Here is a 21,700-nt window from a genome sequence, read left to right as displayed (position 1 = left end):
TTTTTTTATTGGACATACTATATTAGTCAACTGTTTAATGATGAATAAAACCAGACAAGCCCAGTATTCTTAATGATTATCAAGAAAGGAGGAAACACTTTAAAAGCATGAATGTGAGGCTTTTGTTTACCATGTGTATGAACAGCATACTTCACGTCTTCCTTCTTCAAATTTCATCACGGTAGTGTATAATAATAGTGATCTTTGACTTTTGGCAAATTTTGGATAGGATGCATGTCTGAAAACTGAAGGTGGAATTTTGTCTAGATACATTTTTCTGGGGAAAATACCCAGTAAAACTGCCAGAGGATATATAGGCCTTGTGTTTTACAGGAAGAAAATCCTCTCAAGCAGGGAAATACAAGTAGGTATTTAGTACTGCTTTACAATAATTTCTTCTGTATGTGGATGTCAAGGGAGGTGATGAGCAGGAGGGTCAAACTACAGTGGGTCATTCTGTAATGGTTCTGAAGGACCCATCCCCCCAGCAAACCCTGGAACAAGCCAAAATTAGAAAGGAAAATAAGTTTTTTAGAACCTTTTGCCCTTTACCTTCCATAGGCAGTGAGTTCCTTGATACTATTAGATGACCATGATACAATGTCACATCTGGATGTTTTCTGTGGCTCTACTCAAGCTCCTTGCAGTTATATGACAAGAATACTGAAATACACAGGTGCAAAGAACATATCAATATGCCATTGCATTACCTCCTAGTATTTTCTATCATCTGAATTGTTCATATGTTCAAAATGTAATGTTCTCTTCAGATAGTACTGTAAAACATGCAGGCTTATTGCATTCAGAAAGCTACCTTTGGCAGTCATCTTTAGGAATGGTTGTAATATGCTTAGTAATGCTGTAATTTTAATTACAGTTCTGTACTTTTATGGGGACAGACATACTGTGCAATAGCAGCTGTGTAGATAGTTGGCAATAGTAGGATATATAGCAGTCAGGATTAAATAGCAATAAAGGATTCACTGAACTGCACTAACAAATCAGACGTGATTACAGTCTATGTCAATGCAAATGCAGAGATTAGAAGATGTATGCTGATGAATAGGCTGTGGTCCGTTTGCTTATGTTATTTTTCTTTGTGTGAGGTAAGTGAAGAGAAAATGATAGCCTAAGTATATGGTCCTAAATTACATGAAATATTTTTGAAGGCAATAATAACTGAGGTTGGATTAAACATTCCTTCATTTTTATGATGTATGTCACCTCTCATTTTTTGCTCTGTTCATCGTTTTTCTCTTTCCATTATTTTTTAGTAATCTTATCATTATATGGTTCTCAATATAATAATTTAACTTTCAAATAATTTGCCATTTAATTACTTGTGTCCTGCTGTTTCTAATTTCTGGTTTCAGAAGAAATACAGAATGCAGTTTTCTCTTCATTGTTTGACTTTTTCTGTGCTCACCTTTATCAAACTCTAATATATGCTTTTTTTGTAATCTTGGTGTTGCAATCACTTGTATGAATAAAAACAGCATTGTGTGAAGTGATTTGTAGGTCTGAGTTCTCATTCTGAGCATATACAATTTTTCATAGCTTGTCCATATTAGTATTCTTTCTTGCCATCTTATAATATTTTTTATTCAAGGAACTCAGAGCTCTCCAGAACTTCAGGCTTTTTGACTGAACCATTTTGTCCCTTAAATAGCATTTTTTTTTAGATAGGTAAACTGAGATACAATAAACGATTGAATAAAAAATCTTCAATAGAAAAGGCAGGAGTAGAAATTGGATGGTAAATATAATTTACCCTTTTGTGATTACAGTATCTTTGGTCTTTGTTTCATGTATGATAGAAACTATAGAACTTCTAGTAGCAATTGAAGTTTAGCAGGTTAAACTCCTCTTGTCTAATTTTCAGCAGCTTCAGAATAGCCACAGATGTGTTTTAAGTTTAAGATCAGGTTCACTTTTGTGTTAGGATAAGAGATTGAGTAAAATAGGCTGTTAATTCCCTGACTGTCAAACTGTTCTTGTCCCCAGATCTGTTGTCACCTTTTATGCAGTGCTCTAGCTTTGGACGGGCATGGCTTTATACTGTAGCTATGACCAGATGTAAACCATGCGAGCAGGGCAAGGCTTTCTCTCCCCTCGTTGTTACAGTATGCCTCTTGTTGCATAGGCACTTGGCCCTCGAGGCTATCCAAAAGCCTCAAGAATCCCTCCTGGTAGAGCTTTCAACCAAGTACTGCTCATCAGAAATAAAAGAGGCTTCATTTGGAGAAGCGAAGCTGTCCTTTTAGTTCTTATCTCATGCTATTTGTTGTATGAGCAAATATCCACCACTCCTTTCCCCCTCCCCCCCTCCCCCCCCCCCCCCCCCCCAGTAACCTTTTAAAGTTTTCAGCATGAACTTTTTTCCTGTTTCATGAGAAAATAAATCTGAAGTTCCTCATTATAGAAATTACTAGAATTCTTTGATGACTGTCATTGTTATTCCAGGATATGTTTTAAAAGATGGATTTTTTCCGTATGGTTCGTTTAATGAACATAGGGTCTGTTTTGTGATTTTAAGAAATGCTATGATCCAGATTTTCTCTGCATATCCTAGAGTCAAATATTGGGATTTTTAAATTTAATTATATAATTGACTACCTAAACCTGCAGAATAGTTATTTGCATTATATGCATCTACTGCACTTACTAATTTATTCTTAATACTTTATTATTTTGAACTGTTTTCATTTGCAGCCTCTTCCTGTGCCCATCCTGGTATTTCTGGTTTTGTGAATAAGTCAGTAAATGATTAAATTAATTCATTAGGGTGCTAGTGGGTATATGCATACATACTTCACACCCTCTTCCCCACTCCATGTATATAAATACAAATCAAGTGAGTAAGATCACTGGTTTCTTGTCACTAGTGAGGCTTTTGTTTTGTGGCAGGTTTTTTTGTTTGTTTTTGTTTTGTTGTTGTTGGGGTTTTTTTTAACAAGATGTTAATTTCTACCAAATAGGCCCTAGAAACATCATGAGAGAAAGGTGGGTACAGTGGCTGAGCTATGTCTCTGCCCTCCCACCTTGGGCAAGTCAGTTAAAGCTGTACTGAGTGAATGCATGTTAATTCCTGAGCTTTCTCTGCAGTTCAGGGTGAGGATTATGTGGGTTTAGAATAATAATTCAGAGCAGCCAGTTTACTGAGCTGGGAACAGCCTGAGGCTAACTTGTAAAAGCAAAAAAAAACCCCCAAACCTGCCTGGACTGATGTCAACCTTTCTGGAGCTTAGGTATATTATGTGGGTTCCAGTCAGGTGCCTTTGTCATCTTAAGATCTAAAATCTAGAGGAACTTTGTAAAGCTAGGCACATTTAAAACATTTTTATTTCAAACAGGGAAGAGATCTTCTAATTACTTCATATAAACCATGGTTCAAACATTTACCTAGCACTGGTAGAACTAAATTTAATGTTCCAAATGTAAGAGAAAACGATCCATCCTTAATAAACTATAGAATAGATTCAGTGCAGTACTATTCATGGCTTTTGTTGAAACTGGGCTCTACTATGTGAGGAAAGCCAAACCAAAGACAGCATGCCTGAAAAGGTGAAAGATGTTATGACCTAGTGCTCAGCGCATCCAGCTCTGAGTAGGGAGACTGAAGCACTTTAATCCCTTTTCCCAAGAGTGGTTTGAGGATAAAATACAAAAATACCTATGTCCCTCACCTTGTTATTCTCTCTGTACTCCATTTTATGGCTTTTTAGTATGGGGACCTACAGCCTTTTGCTCCCGCTAGGCAATATTAAACTGGCTCATGTGAAACTACAAATGAATGACCCACGTAAGGAATTTACTTCCAATAATGCATAAAGTAAAACATAGACTACATCAAATACATCAGGTGCATTAAAAGAATTCCCATATCAAGTTGTGCTTAGCACTGTTCGGGGATGCATGTGTGAACAAATTTCACAAGGCAAGAACAAGTTGGTTGCATCTCCTGCCAGGCAGACCAGTTACAGTTGAATCCACAACAATTCATTCTTAAAATTCCAAAAGGAATGGATTTCTGATGTCTCTGAAAAGGATAGTATATCATTGTGTGGCTCAGAACCATGATGTGTCTTTCTCAATTAAAACTCACTCATTTTGGCAATTAGATATAGCTCTCAGTTTGTGCCAGCCAAACTGGTATACACACTTGTAATCCCATTGCAGAGGCTATACCACTACACAGCATCATCCTTCCAGATTGCAGTTGTATCCTGTCTTGGTATTTATATAGATTTTTATGTGTCTAACAACAACAGGTTAGAAAATTATGTATATTTTTGTTATTTTTATTAACATAAAAAACCCCAGATACTTAGAACTTCCATCTCTTCTAGTGTTTTCTTACTGCATCTTACGTAGTATAGTAATGCTAGAAACTGCCGCTGAACTATGTGTTTTCAGAGGTGTATATCTTTCTATGAACGTCTGTTGTATTTGTCTTAGCTTGATATATGAACTGTGTTTCAATCAGAATCTTAGTACCTTTAACTTGAGTAATTTGCCTGTCTATCCTGAAACTCCTTTAAAAGTTTGAAATATTTAAAAGCTTAATGGAAAAGCATGTTAATCTAAGCAGTGAGTGTCCTTCATTGAAGAAGTTATGACTTTTAAATATTTATCATCCACCCTAAGCTTCTACTTTTTGTTTCTGTTATGATCTAGTCTTTTTCTTAATGTATTTCGACATGAACTCTCTACCTGGATTAGCCTACATGAACAAGTAGCTTTCTGCTAACTGCCTGGGAGAAGCACACAAAACACTTGATTCTGTCGTTGTCTACTGATTCAGTAGCTGTGATTCCACATAACTGAGAGTAGTGTAGTGTCTTCTAAAAACAACAATGTCATCATTAATTCATCAGAAACACAGCTGTGAACTTTGTTTTTGTTTTTTTTTTTTTTTTTAACCAAAGCAACTGGGCAAAAACATTCCAAAGTGCAGTAAAGAAAGTTCCAAGCGCAACTGGGGTGCACAGAGCTTTGTGTTTAAGCCATTGACCTTGTAATGTGATCACACAGACTTTTTGTAAATTAATCTTTCAGATCTTATGAGTGACATACGAACTTTGACTTCATGGGCAAAAGACAGACTCCAGCTCCGGAGGAGTCACCTGTATCCCAAATGCATGATAAATTTACATAAATTTCTTTTGAAAAACATAAGTCTTTTGGTGCTTTCATGTCTTTTATTAGGGGAAATACTAGATTTTTTTTTGCTTTTTGTGCAGTGGTGGACATCACATATATATATATATGAGTATAAAGGGGATTGTCCCAGGCTTCATTTAAAAATATATTTTAGCTATTCCTATAGCAATTATGTGTTTCAAACTGCAAAACATTAACTCTTCTGTAAGCTACATGAAGCTGTACCATTTTACATTTTGATAATTAGTTTGTTGTTTCTAGGATTGTATTAATTTTCCTAAAAGCAATATTTCTTAGAATCAGTGTTTATGCAGCTGTTCTGAATTACATTTTATATATTAGCATGTTCTGCAGAAAATGATTTTTTCATTCAAACACTAAAATATTCCTATATCAAGACATTATTTTTTTAAACTGTGTCTTTTTACTATAATGCCTTTAGATTTCTACATGATCATAATTAGTATTTTGCCCCTGGTGCAGGAAAGCTGGTATAGTTATGATTAGTGTATGCTATTTGAGCTGTCTGGTTTCCTGTACATCTGTCACTTGGCTTGTGACATTCTCTTTGGTGATGAGGAGTAAGTACAGGAGCCTGCCCAGTGTGGTTGTGTGAGCTGTTGAATGCCATAATTGCTTCTAGTTACAAACATGTAGCCATCTCTTACTTACCAGGCATGGGTTTACCAGGAAATAAGTGGAAGGAAGGAAACCCATGTGCTTACAGCATTAAGTTATGTACCTATTGGCCTATAGCTTCCATAGTCAAATCAACGCACTGTCTCTGTAAAGCAAGTAAAGGCTTTCTTGCTTTTTGTCTGTATGGAGATACCTGTGCTTCTGCTTACATGAACCAGGATAATAGCTATAAGGAACTGCAACACTTGGAATGCGTGTACTTTTCTAGATGTTTGTGCTGGGACATGAGAAAGGAGCTGTGGTTGAGAAAAAGAACAACAGAAGATGCCGAAAGGGGTTTTTATTTCTAAGGCCTAGAGAATTTAGAAGTATTATAAACTTAGTGGCAGAAAGTAACTGTGAGGTTTTTCCTCGTCACCTCAGAAGAAGGAGGAGGAGGAGGAGGTTGGCTCTCCTACCTGCTCTTATAATGTTTATTCTGTTTCTAGTTTGGCAAGGGAGTATGGTCTTTGGTGCTGTTGCTCATTTACTATATGTTAGACAAACCTGAGGAAAAACAATCAGGGTTTTAATAAACTATCAAAACTAAGGTTTACATTAACAGCTAGACTTTCTGAAGAGGGGCCTTTGTACTTAGACAAAAATATTAATAATATTATCATTTTGCATTTCTAATTTTTTAAAGACATTTGTCAAGCATCAAGTAATAATAATAGATCAACACTTGTTTTATCTCAGTCTTAGCTTTTTTATTGTTATGTGGTAAATTTAAATTTTCTGGTAATGTATAGCTGGATGTTTCAAGGTTTAACTCCTGTTCTTGTACTTACGGAAGGGATTTTCCCCCTTGCTTCCTCAAAATCAAGAACGGGTGCAGGCAGGCTTGAAACTCCAAATAAAATGTTTTCCCTGGGGCAGTATTGTTCATCACATTCTTCCTAAAGGCTTTTGGGTTTTCGTTTTGAATAGAAATAGAAGAGCCAGATGCAGGTATCTCATTTCAAAACACCCTTCTGTTCTTTAGAATAGATTCTACATTATTCTCTTTCTTCTAAAAAAATGTTGTTCCAGCACTATGTAAAATATGTGCCCACACCGACAAGCACAGCTGCAACCTGACAATCCCTATTGAAACTTTGCACTTGCCGTGTGGCAACAAGGCCCACCAAACACAAAAGGAAAAATCAAATTCTTTATCAGTTCTTTCTTTGACCTCTCATAAGCAGAGACTGAGATGTAGCAAAACTATCCCTACCCTTACTCATTTATCTATACTCATGAACAGTGATTCTCCTCTAAAAGGCAATGACAGTTTCATAGATTTTAGATGGGATGTTCCTAAGTGAGTGTGATTATTCATGCCACGAATTGAAAGGGTCAAAAACGTTTCATGAGCAGTAAATGGGAACTTGATTTTTTTCTTTGGTTAAGATACTTAATAGTTCTGCCATTGTGAGGTAGGATTACATATTTGCAATTCACATAACTACAAATATTGCCAACTTCTCTTTCCCACAAGTTGTGTAATTTTTGGTATGTTAAACCTCCTGATTTTTGCAGTGCCATAATTGCACTAAAATCTTTGCTTCTATTAAAAAAGAGACAAAACCAAGCCTTTCTTTAAAACTGTAACAATTAAAAGATCAAAAGGAGAAAAAAATTGCAGTTTCAGATGTACTAGACCTGGTATTTTTGGAAAGGTGTCCTGGCTCGCAGTGTTTGAGTGCTTGCATTTGCCAGTACATGGCAATACTGTACATGCTCTTTTATTGAGCTTGTGGGGTGGACTACCGCAGCAAGACAATGAAAGCTAAGCTTGTGTGATACATTATGGGCCTTGTTATTTAAAACTAGGTGTTTTTACAATTCTGTACTTCAACATATTTCTCAGAAACAAGTTTCTGAAAAGTAGTCTTATATACCTTTTTCTAATCCTCTGTCATTTTGCCAAATTTCTGTTGTAATACTGATCTCTACTTCTTCCCTTTTCTTGTCTTTTTGCTTAGAATCGTTTGAATCATATTGTCGGAAAGGCTTCAGTTTTAAAACAGTAATTTGTAAGCAGAATTCTAAGCATTCTGTCTTCAGGTGTTAGTTGGGTTGAATTACAATCTGAGGTGCCGGTGTCTCTCTGCTGCCTGTGAGGACCTTGGGGAACTACAGCTGACATTCACACTTGGCTGAGGCTCTCTATTTAGGTGGCATGAATGTGAATCAAAGAAAGGAATACTATCATCTGTATTTCATACAGAGTCAAAAACTCTGTAAGAAAACCACATTTATGAAAGAAACTGCATGCTTTGTTCCTTGACTTGGATAACTGAGATTGTATACTACTACTCCTTCACTAGGAAACGCTGTGGGTTTCTGTGTCTTGTTATTCCACATATAGCAGAACTTCCTTCACATCGTATACTTCAGCTATTGGGAGAGAACATTTCTGTCTCCAGAATATATATCACAGGTCAGGTCTACCATATACATATATATGTTAACATAGAAAAAGTCAGTATTCAGAGGTGCCTGTTGCTATTGATACACAGGGCCAATTAAGGAGGGTCACTTTAAAAGATATCCCTAAAGAATTATCAGAAAATATGGCCTGAACTCCTGGAATACATAAACTATTGTTGTTTTTTTAAGCTTCTGACTATAGTTACTTTTGATGAGTCTTCATGGCTTACTGCTTCTTGGGCCAGTCCTTGTTTTCAGTGAGACTGAACTACACCTAATAAAGGTCACTACACAGGTCTTCGAGATCATGTGCTTGTGGCTTCCCTCTTTTCCTTCTTATTGGATGGAGGCATTTTGTTAATTTTATTGGTGTTTTAGCACTTGCAGTGAAGTTTCTTAGGTTATGGACAAACAGATCTCCATGCCCTTAGTTTTATTGCTATTTGTATTTTCTGTTCCCCCAGTAATTATAGACCTGTCAGTGTTCTTAACATCTCAAGATACTTTGTTGCAAAATTTTAAAGTAGCTATAATAACATACTGTAGTACCATTATGCTACACTGTATCCATTTCTTGGAAAAATGAAAGACAATGTGACCAAAAAAAGAAAAATAAATGGAGTTTTGTAACAGAAAACAGCTGCAACCACATCAAGGCATTTTTGTCTACTCTACTGGCTTTGCTGAAAATTAAAGCCACAACTTAATAATATTCAAGGAAGATATTTCTATGGAATGAAATCTGTTAAATGCTTAATAATAAACAGTTAAAAACACAAAATGGGATGTTTAGGAAAGTAATTTTGAATGCTAAATCGCCTAGGCTGCAGAAATTCTACTTCTTCAGTAGAGGCTAGAAAATGAAAGTCTTATTCAGAATGATGGATTATAAATACCATTTCAGGAATTTGTCTTACATTTTTTCACACGTTCAGTGTGTTCATTTAAAAGCAGCTTGCTTTCTAACCTAAGAATACTTGCAAGTGTATGAAATAAAGTGCTCTAAAACCAGGGAGCTATCCACTTGTTGAGAAAGATTTTAGAAATGAGAACAAAAGTTATACAGTGACTCATATAAAGTACAAATGCATAGATTAGATGAGCTAAACATTGAACTCATCTGAAGCTAGAAGAGCTGAGTTCTTGCAAAACATCTGTTGACAACCTTGGAGTAAATGGATTTTAAATTCAAAGTGATCTAAATCAGAGACTTCTATCATAGTCTAGTATTTAAATCAAGGGGGGTTTTACATCATTATTTATGCAGCTTTTAAAATTCTTAACCTTTTAAATTATTTTTCTAAATATTTTTTTTTTAGAATTTTCTGTTATTGTTTAGTTACTACCAGGATATGTTGATTTTCAGTTAAATATGCCCATTATATTAAGTTAGTACATCTTTGCCCTAGCTAGGAAAATATACTCTATGGACGCTTAATTACACACTTTAACGTATGTTTACTTAGAACTGTAGTTCTTACCTTTTGTTCTATTAAAGGTACTGAATAAAAACTTCTTCCTTTCATGATTCCCACTCTACTAGAAATTTGTGCTCTGCTGCTTATGATGGAAGCTGGAGTATAATTCAGCAGCAAGACAACAGTGTTTATTGAAATTTAACTAATGATTTTTTTGAATAATACAATATATACACAACTCAAATATGCTATACAATTACAGCTAGGGTTTGGAACTTATGGCAAGAGTACAAGAACACTACAAACACTGGTTGCAGTTAGGGGGGAGAATAGAATAACATTATAACTTCTTAGGATATCTCTTGGGCAGAACCTGATATCATTATGATGTTGGAAATGTTAAAAGCAAACAAACAAAACTGTTTAAAACTACTTACTTTCTTGTTAAAAGTACTGCAGTTAGTGTATTGATCCTATTGCCAGGAAAGTCCGTGGTTTTACAGTACCGGATCACTTCTTGCATTTGTTTTTATTCATCGTCAGAAGATCAAAACTAGTTGCTTGTCCTGTTTGGTTTCTCAAATTCAGATGAATCAGGATTGAATTAAAGAAAACAGAGTAAATTCAAATGCATAAAGTACCTCTTAGTACCTCTGAAAGAGAAGATAATTATAAAAATTTGACTTATCAATTCATTTAACTCAGCAGACTCAGCTGCTTAGGTAGTAGCAATTCCCAGCCACTAATAAAACATTATGTATGACTTGCTTTTGCTTGCATATAGTTTTTTATTTAATGTATAATAGTTTATGTTTTAAGAAGGTCAGACTTTACCAGATTTAGCGATAGTTTCATACTCACCAGTATTTTTTGAAAGATTAGGTAAATAGGAAGAATATGTCTAATATAATTCTAAATAATTTCTATTAACCTTTATTTGCTTTTGTATTTAGGTATTATATACAATATATTCAGAATTTCCTTTGATATTGCTTTGTGAATCATTTGCTTTGTTGTGTAAAACCTACTATTCATAAGTTAATTGGGTAATAAAATATAGGAGTTTTTGTAATAATTTACTGTTTTGTAACAGTAAATCAGAACTCACTTAGCTTTCTTTTATAACATGATGCATAAGTTTTATGTTATATTAGCTCCTAAAATGACAGAAAAAGCCAGCATGCTGATGGCAATACAGATATTAATGAGTTGTGTTTTCGTATTTTAACTGTTTAGGTTTGAATCCAATACTGGTAAATGTCTGAAGGTTACAAACACCATATATGGTTCAGTTGATGAAAGCAGAGCTTCAAAATCCTAATATTCCTCTAATGCATGTATATGCAATTAAGAAAAAATAATTACACAATCTTAAATTACTATAAAAATAATTTTTTTACTAATAAATACATGTCTGATAGGAATATTAGAAACCTTAAACCTGTGTGACATTTCAAAGACATTTTCAAAGTTCTTGAAACTTTGGTGAGGACACACAAATTTAGATTTTGGTATCCATAGGTGAAAACTTCCTTGCTAATAATATGCAGGCACCTAGAAAATGTTATACAACTTGTAGATCAAAAGCTACCTTGAAATGAAGCTAAAATTGGAAGTAAACGTCAGAAAATTAAGTGTAAAAAGTAGAACTTGTAGCAATTCAGAAGTAAAGCTTTTTGGGTCTTTAAAAGTCACAAAATTATTTCCATGTGCTTCCAAGAAGAAATTCATACTTAGAGCCACCTTCATTAAACCCTCTTCATTATATCCTGGTGCAGTACCATGCAAACTCTGCACCTGTGAGTAATGTAGCTTATTGTCTATGGTATCAAATGAGAAGAAAAATATCTTGTAAAAGATATTTTAGCTTCCTCTTTTTTTCTACTTCTGTCACCTCTGGTAACCAGTTGGTTTCTCCTCCTAATGTCTACAGGGTGTGGCATAGCTGATGAAGCATAATTTTTCATTATTTGCACATTAAAACCACAAGCATTGACTGGATATTTTTAAGAAAGATCAAATAAAAGCAAGTATTATGCCTCTTTGTAATGACTAAAATATGCATGTTTAAATTAGTTCTGCCTGCAAGAACTTGTCATAATTATTTTTACTTGTATAACCTGTGGGCTATCTTAAAAATCAAAAAGAAATTAACTGCTGCACTTACTGTGTCTCTTCTTCACAATTTTCACCTACTTTGCTACTCTAAGTAAGAGCAAAATTGTATAAATTCATGTTTCCTTTTGATTTCTGTTAAGATGTCTCTTTGCCAGAAAAGGGGAAAAAAAATCCTTTAGGGTTTTTATTTCCAATGTATTATGAAGTTCATTTTATTTTCTGAAATTTTATACTCTTTTAAAATTACTTTTGTAATAGAGATGTTTTATGATTTCATGAGGCTGATAATGGCTTTGATGTTGTGGTTCTGATGGCTCATGATTGTTACAAGTTGAATTTTCTTTTCAGACAGTGATGTTACCAGATGCTCACTAATCTCTTTTTTTTCTGGTGCTTTTGTTTTCTTGCCTAGTTACTTCTGTCCTTTCTGCTTTCTGGCTCTTAGCAGCAGCAGTGACAGAAAATTGACTACCAGACCTTTTCATTCTGCCTTTACACAAACAGAAACAGCGGGAAAAAATAAGGGAAAATTGTAACTAACAGAAGGAAAGATAGCAGAAGGAAAAGAGCAAAAGCAGGAGAATTTCTCCGTTGGCTCAGGAATCCTGTTCATTCTGAAAGATTTATGTCTTTCCTGAAACGGTATAGAAGTCCCCAAACCAGACATAAGCACAGGGCCACCAGATGGTGAATCATGATCATAGCACAAGGAGCTCTTAATTTCTGAATCCATTATTCAGCTTCCAGTCTTAATTTTTGACACCATCAAATCAATACACATTACTGCCCTCTCCAGAAATATGCTCTACTGAGTTGTAAGCATGTTTTCAATCTACTCTAGTTACATTTTCTCTCATTACATTCTGAAATAAACCTTCTGAAATAGCCTTGCAGAGGAAAGGTTAACTTTTCTTTTGCATTTGTTAAGCTCTTTCTCATGAGGCAGTGGTTTTAAAACAAACAAACAAGCACTAAAAGCCATAACATGACATGATGGACACTTCCGAATTTTTGTAAAAGTGGATGTACTGCGTCTGGCTGGGATGGAGTCAATTTTCTTCATAGCAGTTAGTATGGTGCTGTGTTTTGGATTTGTGACCAAAACAATACTGGTAAGACACCCCTGTTTTGGCTGTTGCTAGACAGGGCCTTCTGTTTCTGGTTCTGCCCTCCCAGTGAATAGACTGGGGATGTGCAATACCCTGGGAGGGGACGTACTATGGCAGATGACCCAGACTAACCAAACAGATATTCCCTGCCATATAAATTCATGCACAGCAATAAAAAGGGAAAAGAGAAGGTTCTAGAAACTTACCCATCTTTTTCTCAGGAAGTGGCTGGACACTGGTCTTTTTCCTCTTTCCCTGTCCCACTGTGGCAGGGGGGTGAGAAGTGAGCAAGCAACTGTGTGGTGCTTAGCTGCCTGCTGGGGTTAACCCACAACAGTCCCATGAGGACATATTCCCATAACTGAAATTAGTTTACAAGTTATGAACAGCAATCCTGACTTTCATGGTGCCAAAGAACTTTGGGCCTTTAACATTTCTGGAATGTAAGAAGCTCTTCCACAATGACATGATTTGTCTGGTTTTGTATGCAGCACGATAACATCCTACAATAACACTGACCAGTACTGTTCCTAGGCAAGTGCTTCAGTGTGATGCTTAAAGGTGATGGTACATGCTGAGTTGAGTAGCGTGGAGATACAAGGCAAGGGTTGCCATTTCAAAGCTGTTTGAGAAGTCATGAAATAACTAAGACTTACAAAACCTTCCTGTCCTGATATGTCAAAAATGTGAAGGTTGTCTCAATACATCAGTATACTCTTGAAACGGAGTCTTTTTATCAGGAGAAGAGAGCAGTTACTTTAGAATTGACTGTTGCAGTCCTACACATCAGTAAAAATGTAAATTAGAGCATCAAAGTAAATTGTTTCAAGCAAAAAAAGTATCGTGAGAGCCGTTGATTGTAATACTTTCTGATAAGCAACAAAATATACGTTTGTAGATGTGAGTCCTTAAATAGTCCTGGCTTTCTAGTGCCTGTTCATTTACTGTGTATCATTTTATGATTATTTACTATAATTAGAAATAATCCTGACATATTAACTTTCTCTCCATGCTAAAATCTGATAAGGCCTTTCCATGTTAGTCTGTTTCTGTTATGTGTAGATGTGGAAAACAGGCCCAAAGCTTGAACTTGGAGCTGGTAGTCACAGCAGGTCTGTCCGCAGCAGTCTATAAGTTTGCATTCCTACCACATGCGGTAAGATTTTCTCTATAGACCCATGTCACCAAGGAACAAGAAAACTTCAGTCAGAGAAGGGCTACAAGTGTGTGGAAAAACTAGCCACACATAAACAGTAAAGGTCATTAGCAAGCTCCTAAACTCCTTAGTTTTTTGGATCATTAACGGTAAAAAGCCTAGGAAATGAATAGGGCTCCATGTCCTATTAAAAATTAGCCAGAAGAATTAAAAGGATTTCCAATTTCTGATGGGAACCAGACCTGATAGCTCGTTTTCCCTTGTCTAGTGGGCTGTTTCTGTATTTTGAATTACATTAATTTATATCCTTGTATTTTTAAATAAATAACTTGAAGTATTTTTTCTGTATAGGAGTTATAAATTATTTACAGTTTGGGGCAGTAAAAGCTTGGGAGAAGTAGAATCTAGTGTCTCCCTGAGACTGTGTTACTCATTCCAAGTCTTGTGACTCTAAAGTAGTACAATTAGCTGTGACAGGATTTCTTCTGGTGTGTGCAAACGTATACTTTACAAAATCCTAATACAGTTGCTGTATTATGTGACCCGTGAGCTAAAATGCTCATTTGCTTGCAAATGCACAGCCTTTCTTGGTGTGAGATGTCTCTCCTTAGGGTATTACATGTTTCCCTAAACTAACTTTTCTGATTTCAACAGCAGCCTTTCTGCTTCTATTGCAATGTAAATTTCTTGCTGCTGAGTGGATGACTGATGGCTATTTGCAAGCTATCTTCTCCTCTGCTGTATATTTTTCCCTTAACCCTGAAATGACTTTGGCACAAGAAAATTGTGAACAGTGAGCCTTTGATACTTTAAAATGTAATTTCTGGAGAGGTGTGTTAAATACTTTCTCTTTCCTTATCTTTGCATTCTTGCAAGCATGACTTAAAAAACAATCCAAAGGGAGGAAGAGATAAAGAACAAAAATATGTAATGCTCTACACTGTCTGCTTTGCCTGCAGGCCTGCCACTCTGGAGGAAAACAAGCCCACAAGTTACCAAACTTTTTCACTCTATAGCTGTTATACTCATTTCCCTCCCCATATGCCTTAGGCTCTAAATCTTCCCCCATAGCCCTCTGGTAATAATCACAGTAATCTATGAGCTAATTGTCAATACAAGCCCTATGATTTTCCTGAAAGGAAAAAAATAAAAAAATAAATTTGGACAAGGAAAAATAGACTGCAGATAAATGGGGTGGGGATGAGGGGAATAAAAAGACAAAAGAAAAGCAGGACCAGATGATCTTCCTCCCTGTGCTCATTTTGTACTCATTCATTTGCTCCAGATGCAGAATTCCTTTCTGCAGTGAGTGAATTGCCCTGTCATTAACAGAAAATTAGAAAATTGGCACCAAATGATCTTGGCTAAGAGTTTGAAATATGTTACTATAGAACCACACACTCAAAAACAAGTTAGGAATCCATGTGGGTTTCCAGATGTGAGAATCTTCTGTGATACAAATATAGTTATGTTTACATAGCATAATGTTCTGCTCTGTGGATTACTCTAGATGCAGCTGTGCTTCCAGTAGTGGTATAACTATGTTACTGTGAAGCTCTGACTGAGTGAATGCATCCCGTTTCTTACAGCAAATCCATTCTAATAATGACTACTTGTAAAAAGATGTTGTCCTGCAAGTTAAAATACTCCTTCAAGGAATGTAAGGAATTCAGCATGGGCTAGTAGATTAGACTGAGAGTGAAAATTTGAAAAATTCCATGTTTCATTTTTGATTTGTCATGAGTTTTGCTCCTAATTGTTTTTCCCTGTCTGACTTATTTTTCATCAGTGAGTACTTTCTGCGCTAGGATTAAAATTTAAAAGCCTGAGAAAAATTTGAAGAGGTCATAATTTTTTTCGTTATTACCTAAATAAGTGCATAAGGTTATGGTTTGATTTCAGTTATATTATCAGAAGTACTTTGATTGATACCAAGATTAGCTGAATCTCTACATAATTATGTTCATCTAAATAAAGCTCTCTATATGTAATGATAGTCTGTCAATGCTCTTTTTTTGGTTTGGTTTGTTTTTTTCAAAGCCCTTAACATATCAATTTCTTTAATGCAGTTGTCTTTTTTTGTATGTGTAGAAAGTGAGCTCCAAGTATCTTTGGGAAGGAAGTTGGTCTTTGGAGGAAAAGACTAATGGGTTAAATGAATCTATAAAACTGAGTTTAAGTGCATAAGCTAGTGCCTGAACTGTAATCTATGGTAGTGGTAATTAGCTGTTATTAATGTTTGAACATGTAAATACAGAATGATGACTGAAAGTAACCTAAAATGGCTTTCTTGTTCATTGTGTAGTATTGCCTTGTAATTTTTAATAGCCACAACAAGTTTTATGAAAAAATACTATTTCCTTCTTGACTGAAAACTGTCCCCATTCATGAACAGTTTTCAGGTGTAATCCATACATCCTGTGCTACTTAGGCTGTGATCTCTTCATGTCATATACGTCCAACATGGTCATATCATTCCTGTGACGTCACTCTTGTCCAACTACAGGATATGACCTATATACTCCAGGTCATATTCTGTAGCTGGATAAGAGACCTTTAGGGAGAAAAAAAATCAGCTAGACATCTGATACTGATCTTTCCTCTGAAATTACAGTAGCTCCATGCTTTACACAATGTGAGGTAAATTCTAATAGTCATTACACAGTGAATACAATTGTTGTTTGACATAAATCACTGAAGTGATCTGATCCTTTGTCTCTTGGAGGCTGGGTAAAACCAAGGTTTTGATAGTAGAAAGCATCTTGTTACATTAAATGTTGCACAGTATCTATAATATTTATAATATATATTATTATATCTTCTATATCTCATATTTCATGGGCAAATGTGTTATGCATATCTAAAATATGTCTGGTACATTCCATTATAATCTTTCAGTTGTCAGGGGGTATTGTGCGTCTGTATTACCAAGGAGCATTAAAGATTATAAAGGCTAGAAATAACTCCCCATTGCGGACTTCCTTAAGCAAAATGTCATTTGACATTCTTCACCATTACCACCTAGTATCAGTCATTATCTTTAATATCAAATTTTAAGAAATGTCCAGTAAAGAAAATCTGCATGATAAAAATGATGAGAGTGTGCCACTGTCTGAATAAGAAACTGCCTGAAAAGATAAATCTGTGAGCTATCCAAGCAGTGACAGCTTGTAGAAAGCACTAAACCTCTTGTACAGAAGATGAGGCTTTCTTCTGTCACATGCCATGGGATATACTCGACGAGGTAGGTCCTGTAGATGAGTAACTGGTATGCTTTTTGTGATATGGTTGACAGAGGCTGTGTTGCATTTCTACAGTGAGTGGCTGGGAATACTTCAGTTAATATTTGACGGTCTTTGTGGGCTGGTGCTGTCCAAAACCATTTTTGACCCCAGACGTGTTGCCCCAACAGCTGAAAGTCTTTTAGCAATGTGCTGTTTTGCTTTCGGTAACTAAAGTGTGAGTGTGTGTCTGTATGTATATGCAACACACCGAGATATGTGAAAAAGTATGTGTTTTGGTAATTAAAAAGCCGTGATATCTAGCGGAAGACTGACCAAAATCAAAGGCCTCTCAGTGTCTTGTGGGTATCAGACTTCTTTCCTAACTTTCAGCATCTAATCTATCTAGAACCTAGTGAAGATGTTACATAAATAATGTAATTGTGTAAATGTATATGTAAATTCAGTTTGAATTGAAAAACATTGCTATCAGTTTAAGAGTTCTGCCAGTGCTTTTGTATCTCTCAAAGTGTTTTATGGCGCTGCTTTTCATTAATTATATTTTGACAGAAGAAATTCTTGCCCTTTTTTTTCAGACTGAAGAACAAACGGGCCTCTCTGAAGAGCAGCTTAAGACCCTTCTGGAAGAATGTATGCAGCCTCAGAGAACAATAAGCAACGTTACCATGCCAAAGTCTCAGGAATCTCTTTCTTTTGGATTAAGTCCCCCTTGTTACACAAGTCAAGACTCCACTCTTCACTCCACATCTACTCTTTCCAAAATGTTAGTTGAAGACCATATTGTAGGGATGTTAATGGCTCAGGAAAAGGCTGGACTTGGAGACAAAAGCTTATGTGTTAATGCAGAGAGTGAAATCCCTGGCTACTATATCAGCAAAGCACTGGCTGATAGTCACTTATCAAAGGATTCATTGGCCCAAACAGAGGAACCTGATGACCTAGAAGGTTTACAGAAGATGGGTGATAAGAGTGTTACTGAAGGTTACTTTATGTCAAGAGCACTCAACACAAAAAGGTTGAAGAAACCTTCTTTCTTGGGTGAACCATTATATTGCATCAGCATGAACAATGAGCCATCCACGGAGGCTGACATTCTCAGCATACCACTGCAAACCAAAGGAGGTGAGACTCTTAACAACCCTTTAGAATAGGCTTTTGATTATGATGAAAAAAAGCAAGCAGGTTCTCACCAAAGGTATGCACCAATACACACTGGTTGTTATGGTGAGGCAAGGATGTAATTTTATAAAACATAAAACTGGCCCAGAAATAATACACACAAAATAACAGAATGTTTATTAAAATTCTTGCCCTGACATAGCTGACTATAAGACTAGGACTCTTATGAAATATAATATTGATGTTGATTAATTCTGTCAACTGGAAAACAGTGTTGACAACACATACGGATTACCTTTTTGGTAGTCGAAAGTCATGTTCACTGTTATGCGGAGAGCAAATATTCTCCCAGTAGTTGGTGTAATGATTCACACAAACATCCAAGTGTTTCTTGAATTTTTTTAATAAGGTAGACTTGGTAATATAGAAACAAACATGACCTACCTACATTAAAAATAATGAATTTCTTTCAGGGAGTTCAAATTTACACATAGAAGATACCAAAATGAATAAATACTGCATAGTTTCTTTAAGTTACTTTTAGTTCAATGAAAGAAAGAATAGACTTTAACCAACAAAAGATTAAATTTACTCTGTCTGGTACTATAAAAATATTTTGGAAGTGTCTCTAGTTTTTATGTCCTTTACTTAAGTGCAATTTTTAATAGTGATTTTTTAAATTATATAGTGATACTGTAATCTAAATCTACATTTATATTTTCAGCATAAGATCACTTCTCTTTCTAGAAAGCAACTGTTCATATAAGCCAGATTTTAGGCAGGTACATTGACATCTTCCATTTGTTTCATAAAATTTCTGACAGTATGAAGTTTGTGATTGAAGTGCTATAGTTTAATTGTATTAAAAATCAATAAATTTTGCTAGGTTTGTCAAGGTAGACCTTTGTTGTACTGGTAATCTATTCTGAATTTGGAGAAACGCTTGTTCACATTCATTGGTAATTTAAAAGAACATCCTAATACCTCTTTACCACGTTGTAATTTCTTAATTATGATCACAAATGCTTTTTTGATTGTTCACACTTAACCTTTCTACAGTGAAGGCAATGTTAATATTTTTTTCAGAGTGATTCCACCTAACCAAAACCAAGAAGGCCTGTTATTGCTCTTTTTACACTGCCAGACAAACTTGGTATCCAGACTCACCTGCCATATTTGCCCATTATGAGGTTTAGGCCATAGTTGCAATAGGAAGAAAATAAGAATATGATACCTCTAGAGAAGGTTGCGTTTGGGTTTTTTTTTTGGTAAGTTAGTTTTCATCTAACTCCACACAGCAGCTTTGTACTTCATGAAGACACAAGCATCAGGAGAGTGGAGCAAGGGAAGCAAGAATTGGTCTGTCCTAGAGGAGAGTAAGGCGGCAGTGGTGGTAACGAACAGCACGGAGAATGAGCTGTGCTGGGGCAACCTGATCTTATGCAGGAGTAACATGACAACGTATTGCAGCAATCAACAGTGAGAAAAACTCAGGTTTAACTTGCTGCCTTCACATGAATTAAAGTTTTCCTTTAGTCTGAAGAGATGTAGTACAGTCAGAGTCAAGTGTGACTGAGCCCCAGCTACCACCTCTCTTTCTTAGTGTATTTTAAGATGGGATGTGTTAAATTGAGCAGAACATCATGCACTGTAGCCACTATGCAGTGAAGTGAGCAGGTAACTGTTTATACCTGTTGGGGTAGACATAGTCACTATGAGGTAATTTTATTGCACAAGAGAGAAAGGAGATTTCAGCTATTAAGTAAATTTCTGTATAGGACATCTCATGGTAAAAGTCTTTAAAGTGAATGCGTTAATGTTTGTTGCATAATAATCTTTGAGCCATCATCATGCATTGTGTCATAGCAATGCAATAGGGTGTTTTGATACTCTGTATTCACTAGTGGCTGAGTAATGTTCAAGCATAAAGACCTCAGATCTGTATGGCTGATAAACATCTTGGGTTCATTTTGCTTACCTTTTTTTTATTTTATTTGGGTGGTGGTGGGGAAGTGTTCTGAATTTTCAGTCTCTACATCCTTTTCACTAAAAACCTGAAAAGAAACCAAGGATATAATTACAGGTATGTAGCCTCATCAGGCTTTGGGTCTTTGCATCAGTGTCTGATTTTTAAAATGGTGTAAACAGGTAATCTTTAGGCACAGTAAAAGTAAGTGGAAAATAAAACCCGCTTCAGAGGTTTGTAATTGTTTTTACATTAGTGCTAAATATTTTGCAGTTATCCATAAACTTGCTTAAATTAATTATAGTCAGATTTATTGTATTCCATTAATAACTCTCATGCTAAAACATACATCCAATATTGGCATTTAATTAGATAGCAGTCCATTCTTATTATTTTTGTCAATATATTGCTCATGAGCAAGTGTACAGCGTAAAACATAAAACCCCAATACCTTTCCATAAAATTGTTTCCTGCAAAGGTGACTCAGTTCTGTCTTAAGCAACTATTCCTGGCCATAAGCAAAAGGTTGTGATGTTTATCAAATTTATAAAGCTGCCTAATGTATTCTATAGGTAACCTTGTTGTTAGTTCAGACATGATTAGATGTGCCAGTTGCATTGAGGAAGGAGATCCCAGTGGAGTCCAGTTTAAGGCAAACACATCTGCAGATGAAGGTGTGAGAAGTGTCAGGTGTTATTTTTATCTTTAAGAGACATTTACATAGTTGAACTTTGTTATGGTCTTAATTCTAAAGGGCATTTAAATATGTATGCACAATCTTCTGTAAATAGCTGGATTTTCTGGCCTGCTACATGTGGTTTAAGCTGTGTAGTGCTGTGTAAGCAAACAAAACTGTGAAACTGGTTTAGCAGAATTTAGTCATTATGGTACTGTACTCTATGATACAGATTTACTGTAATACATTGTATGTATTTTAAGGAAAGCATAATTATTAACATAACTCATACACACACACACACACACTCTTGTGTATGTATATTTCTGAAGGAAACTCTCATGTGCCTTCAGATATAAGTAATTCCTGTTTCTTCACAGAAGCAGTAATCTACATCAGGGTCATATGCATGTAAATGTAAGTGATGTTTACTGAGATAAACAGAAGACAGACTTACCTACATACAGATACGAAAAGGCTGCTATTTCTCAGTTATATGAACCAATTGGTAATTATTTCAAGGGTTTTTTTTTTTTCCTCTCGTAAGTTTTAAGTAGTAGTTGTATCACAAACTGTTGTTGCTGTTTCATCTTGCAAATAAGTATTGTGCTTACAGCAGTTCACCATACGATTCTTGTCT

General features: G+C 35.6%; 1 protein-coding gene across 5 annotated transcripts in view; it reads left to right on the top strand.

Annotated features, from left to right (window-relative positions):
* The window catches only part of FSIP1 (fibrous sheath interacting protein 1), a 98,578-nt gene that overhangs the window by 69,835 nt on the left and 7,043 nt on the right, over positions 1-21,700 (top strand). For 4 of the 5 annotated variants that reach the window (XM_080396445.1, XM_080396446.1, XM_080396443.1 and 1 more), the window contains one exon: positions 17,875-19,317. In XM_080396445.1, the coding sequence (XP_080252571.1) occupies positions 17,875-18,450 (576 nt within the window). In that variant the 3' untranslated portion in view covers positions 18,451-19,317. Of the gene's footprint in view, positions 1-17,874; positions 19,318-21,700 lie in introns of those variants that run through there. The other variant, XM_080396444.1, reaches the window with a different exon arrangement.

The sequence above is a fragment of the Falco punctatus genome (assembly GCF_963210335.1).
Source record: "Falco punctatus genome assembly, chromosome: 7".
Taxonomy (NCBI): Eukaryota; Metazoa; Chordata; class Aves; order Falconiformes; family Falconidae; genus Falco; species Falco punctatus.
Note: the sequence above shows the minus strand (reverse complement) of the source record. Positions and strands in the feature narration are given on the sequence as shown.